We start from the raw sequence: 5,638 nt of genomic DNA, 5'->3' as shown, positions 1-5,638 counted from the left end.
TTCCACCAGGCAAGTCTGTCCCATATTCAGCAAGTGAAAATAAAATAAACAAAAGGTGAATCAAATGGACCATTACGGCAAGGCTGGGATGGTCCATTTGGTAAAGTAAATCCGTTGGGCATCTTTCTTCGCCTTTAGACAATAATTCTGATGGCAAAAGAACCAAACAGGACAGGTTTAAAAAAAAAAGAAAAAAAAAAAGATACCAATAGAGGCAGTGATCAGATTCACTGGTTTGATGAACACAGTTTTATTGTTGTTTCATTTATTTATCTGACTACTGGAAAACAATTGTTTTTGTTTTAAAGGTTTTCATTAACATCTTTATCACTGTCAGTTTTACAACCTTTTTGCAGACAGACATCAGTCATAGCCATCACACCAAACCAAAGAAGTAACGATTAAACAAGCTATTAAAAAAAACAAAAAAACAAAAAAGAGAGTTCTTGGCCATCGCTCGTCTCACTAAAGAAGAAAAGAAGAAGAAAGAAAGGAGAGAAAAAAAAAGATATAACCCACAATTACTTAGGTACACGAGAACAAAGGGACAGCAAGTCAGTTTCTTACAGAGGAAGAAATAAATAAATAATTATACTGCAATTAATTTTAAGCAGTGTGTAAATATTCAGAAAAACACGGAAAGATACATCACATCTTTATACATTTTATTTTTCATAGGATTCAGTTAATCTTTAACATACTGCCTGGATGAAAATGACTGAAATTTATGACTTAAAATAAAAGTATTTTTACTGCAATGTAGAAAAAATGTAGGTTTGTCTCTTCATGGAGCAAAACACACTCACATCCTGGAAGAAAACAAAGACCACTGAAAACTTTACACATGGGTAAGAATATATTTAATTTTCTAAATACTGCCTGTTTAAAAATAACACAAATTTATCAATTTACCTTTTTGCTGTAACATTAAAAATTGCAGGAGGGGTTGTGTCTTTGTTGAGCAAAACAGACTCACACAATATTGTAAGACAATAGAGCCAATTTAAAACACATTTCATGTGAGTTACAATAGAAGTGGCACAGCACTGACACTGATAATTACCTCACGATGAACAACCAAATAAACAGTAACAGGTCTGACAGTTTGACCCAGAAGGTGAACTCTTCTGACATTTTGCTTTTCTTGTGATCAGATGATGGAGTAATGTTTGCTCTGTATGCTGTTTGTGGACACAGCCAGTGAAGTTTAACTTGCTAAACTTGTATTGGGATAACTAACTCCATAAGCTAAGATTTTGTGATCGCGGCTCAATTGCTTCACAATATTCATGATCTTCTCTTAAACTCTTTTTCTTTCCATCCTGTCTTGCAGCTCTATTGTCATCATCCTTTCCTGAGTATTGCCCTCGCTTTGAAAAAGAAAGAAGGGCTCAGAATTGATGTAATCCTCCCCCACCTTCAACCCAAGTATGTGTGGTAGTCACTGCTACCACACATACATGTCCTGAACCACGCTCACATACTTCTCTGTCACTTCTGACTTCATCATGCAGTACCACAGTGCCTCTTTTTGCACCCTTTCATGGTTTCACTAGATCTACAAAGACATAGTGAAGCTCTGACTTTCTCAGGAAATTAAAGCTGAATTCTGTGAAGCCTGATCTCAAGCTTTTTAAGTTTGACGCAGCATCCAGAAGAACTTTTGTTCAGATCCCCTGTTTCTCCCACTGTGTTCAAATGAACCCTGTCAGGGTAATGTCCCATTGGTCTGCCACTTTTCTCACAGGAGGACACTTTGTGGGTCTTTTGATGCCTCAATAGACGTTTGTTATGGAAGAAAGACTTTCCACACTGACCACACACAAATGTTTTAACTCCAGAGTGGGTGAGCTGATGTGATTTTAACCTTTCAATCTCAATAAAAGCCTTTCCACAGTCACCACATACAAATAATTTAACTCTAGAGTGGATGAGCTGATGTGAGTTTAAGCCAGTCTTTTGAGTAAAGGCCTTTCCACAGTCACCACATACAAATTGTTTAGCACCACTGTGGATGAGCTGATGTCTTTTTAAGTGACTAACGTAAGCAAAAGACTTTCCACACTGATCGCAGCTGAAAGATTTCTCTCCACTGTGGATGAGCTGATGCATTTTTAACCTATCAATCCCACTAAAAGAATTTCCACACTGATCACAGGTAAAAGGTTTAACTTCACTGTGGACGCCCTGATGTTTCTCTAAGTGATCTCTATCCTGAAAAGACTTTCCACACTGATCACAGACAAATGATTTACCTCCAACATGGATCATATGATGTCTCTTTAAGTGACCTTTCCGTGTAAAAGACTTTCCACACTGATCACAGTTGAAAGCTTTAAATTTCGTGTGGACGACCTGATGTAATTTTAAGCTCCATCTCAGAGCAAAGGTCTTTCCACATTGATCACAGCTAAAAGGTTTAACTTCACTGTGGACGAGCTGATGTGTTTTTAAGTTCCATCTCTGAGTAAAGGTCTTTCCACATTGATCACAGCTGAATGGTTTCACACCTGTGTGGATCAGCTGATGTGATTTCAATTTACAAATCCGAGTAAAAGACTTTCCACACTGATCGCAGCTGAATGGTTTCACACCGGTGTGGATCAGCTGATGTGTTTTCAAGCTGCATCTCTGAGTAAAGGTCTTTCCACACTGATCACAGCTGAATGGTTTAACTTCACTGTGGACGAGCTGATGTGCTTTTAAGCGGTAACTCTGAATAAAAGACTTTCCGCACTCACCACAGCTGAATGGTTTCACACCGCTGTGGATCAGCTGATGTACCTTTAAATGATATTTCTGAGTAAAGGTCTTCCCACACTGATCACAGCTGAATGGTTTCACACCGGCGTGGATCAGCTGATGTGATTTCAAGTTACAAATCTGAGTAAAGGTCTTCCCACACTGATCACAGCTCAAGCTTCTGTCCTCCCTGTTGGCGCGCTTGCGTCTTCTGGGCTGCTTCATAGCGGGAAAAGTCTTTTCCACAGGGATCGCCGCTGGCTCATCTTTACTTGCTGGTGCTGGATGTTTTTGGTTGATATCATCCATGTGCTGAGTTTTCGGCCTGCTTTCACTTCTTTCTCCTGTAATGACAAAGAACCCAAACAGTGACATCAGGTCTATACCTTCAGCTCATCCCCAAGTGCCCCCTCTTACCTCACAAAGATAAACAGTTTCACCATCTGCCAAACATCTCAGGTGCCTGGGGACGCTATGCTGTGGTAAATATTTGAAGTGAGCTCATTTTGGGGATAAAGGTAGTAAAAGTTCAACTTGTGAATAAAATATTGGCTTGTGTGACTTCAAAGTTTTTTAGTTTTTACTTTGTTCAAATTTGAAGAACATCACACTTACAATGTGCAGTTCAGGTTGTATGTGTGAGAGCTGTACAACCAAATCCACACTGACTCAGATTTCCCTCTGATTAACCACAAGGAGAAAAGACGTCAGAAAGAATATGAAAGAAGAGAAGTGGAAAAGGAAAACAGAGCATTTTAATGAGGTCATGCTGAGCCTCTTGTCCCGATTGTTTTATGTTGGGCTGAAAACAAACAACCGATACTCACATCAGGTCCAGTCAACAACAATTATGTATTAAGCACATATGTGGGAGACGTACACGATACCACCCTCAGCGTAGTTCAGTAGATCTCAAAGAGGAAGGACGAGAACGTCTTTATTTAAAGGGTTGGACACGCCCAAGATTCATGAGCAAGTTACATATCATGCATCAGCGACAGTTAGCTGCATCTCATTTTTACAACACTTAGAATGCAGTTTTTAGACCCTTTCACCCCCAGCTGTCTCCTGTTGTTCGTTATGAGGCCCGTGATCGTGTACGCCACATCCTGAGTACATCCTGTTCTAACCGCCCCTGTGCAGACACGTATGCAGTTACAAGCAAAACACTTCTTTTAATGTGTTTTAGTTTAAATATTCTTTTGCTTATTGACTGACTGACACTTATTGAAATACTGCTACATGTATATTTCCCACAGTCTCCACATAGATCACTCCACAGACATCACCTTCATATGAAGGGAAACAGAGAGTTTAACTCAAATGATAAAACATTGACGTACTGAGGCGGACAAACAGAGAGGCTAAACAGAAGGCAGAAATCAAACCAAAATGAGCTAAGAGAGAGAGACCCTATAGAAAATGATAAAGTTAAGCAACCAATGTAGTTATAACTGACTTACTCTGGATCTCCTCTCAGACTCAGGAGGGGGCGAGCGGGCCGGCTTTGTAGTTGGAGTCGGACCAGCAGAGACAATGTGCTCACTGACCTCCACTCCCCAAGTCAGTCACCACGAGGACAAGTTCTTTGTTTAGAGATGATTTAATCCAAGCTCACCAACAACATCACTCAGCTGTCCTCGTCAGAACTAATAAAATAAAAGCAGTTACATTTAGAGACGTCAGTTTACTAAACATAAAAATATTGTTCTTTTAGCCTCGCTCACATATTCTGTAAAGATTAAATGACTTAAATCATCACGTGGTTTACACAAACAAATTGTTAATCTCACCAAATAAGTGCGCATCCAGAAATAACTGTTTTATCTCGTTTGACATGGAAACTTAAAATTACAAAGACACACTGAACGCACCTTCCTACCAGCTGTAACCTAACAGGAGAATGTACGTTCGTCTTCGCAGCTGCAATACATACCTGACAAAAAGCCGTTCATCGATTAGATTTAACACGACGCTTCTCCACAATACTTTGATACGGGTTCTTCAAAAAGTGCCCATTTTTAAAACGGCGGCAAAACACAGCAAAGAGCACAGTACGCACACCCCTTCTTCTTCGTCTCCTCCCCCTGTTTCTTCTTCTGTTTTTTAACAAACCTTTATTTAAACATCAGTACAATACAAACTAGAATTAAACAGTACTATATTAAAGGTGTTATGCTTACAAAAAATTGTATACAATAAACAAACAAATAAACATTATTCAGAACCTACAGGGGGAACCTGCTAGGGGGAAAAGTTTAACTGATTAAAGCAAAAAGTAAAGTGATTGAAGGATCTTCATTTTTTTACACACAACCATAGTTTTTATAGCTTTTGGATTAGTAGAGTTCTTAATTGAATTAAGATATTGCACAAGCTCATGGGAAAATACATAAAAAGAGGGATGTCTTCCTAAACATTTGCATTTGTGAACATGACATTTAGCCATTAAGATTAACAAGTTAATCACATATCTGTTGTAAATGTTGAAATGTGTTTGGTGTTTGTGTAGACCAAATAATAAATAGTTCCAAAACAGTACAAATCCTTTAAATACATTTTCTGAGATAAAAACACATAATCTCTGCCAAAAGTCTTGCACAAGGTTACAACACCAAAAAAAGCTGCAGAGTAGATTCCTTGCACTTTTTACAAAAGCTACAGTTTGCATCAATGTGTAATTTGAATTTGCTTTGAAGGTCATCTTTAGATAGGTAAATTCTGTGTATTAATTTATAATAAATGTCTTTAACTTTGTTGTTAATTAAAAACTGATTAGTTAGTCTCGAAACTTCATTCCACATAATATCATCAGACAACCGGTTCCAGAAAAAAATTTCATACGGTTCTGTGGTTATACTATCCTGAAATAAAGATCTGATAGATTTGTTGTTGT

At 38.3% G+C, this 5,638-nt stretch overlaps 1 protein-coding gene across 4 annotated transcripts; it reads right to left on the bottom strand.

Annotated features, from left to right (window-relative positions):
* Nucleotides 1-213: 213 nt before the first annotated feature.
* LOC116312888 (gastrula zinc finger protein XlCGF26.1-like) lies at nt 214-4,816 on the bottom strand. 4 transcript variants are annotated; one of them, XR_005614389.1, is made up of 3 exons: nt 4,679-4,816; nt 4,206-4,391; nt 214-465 (listed from the first exon to the last, which is right to left on the bottom strand). XR_005614389.1 is itself a non-coding variant. In XM_039617477.1 (3 exons), the coding sequence occupies exon 3, from the start codon at nt 3,049-3,051 to the stop codon at nt 1,597-1,599; it is 1,455 nt and encodes a 484-aa protein (XP_039473411.1). In that variant the 5' UTR covers nt 3,052-3,086; nt 4,206-4,391; nt 4,679-4,816; the 3' UTR covers nt 1,416-1,596. The 4 variants fall into 4 exon arrangements, 3 of the variants coding, with proteins under 3 accessions (XP_039473411.1, XP_039473414.1, XP_039473413.1); XM_039617477.1 differs by lacking the exon at nt 214-465 and adding an exon at nt 1,416-3,086; XM_039617480.1 differs by lacking the exons at nt 214-465; nt 4,206-4,391; nt 4,679-4,816 and adding exons at nt 1,416-3,086; nt 3,160-3,219; nt 3,358-4,154.
* Nucleotides 4,817-5,638: the final 822 nt, after the last annotated feature.

This window comes from Oreochromis aureus, linkage group 9 (assembly GCF_013358895.1).
Source record: "Oreochromis aureus strain Israel breed Guangdong linkage group 9, ZZ_aureus, whole genome shotgun sequence".
Classification (NCBI taxonomy): Eukaryota; Metazoa; Chordata; class Actinopteri; order Cichliformes; family Cichlidae; genus Oreochromis; species Oreochromis aureus.
Note: the sequence above shows the minus strand (reverse complement) of the source record. Positions and strands in the feature narration are given on the sequence as shown.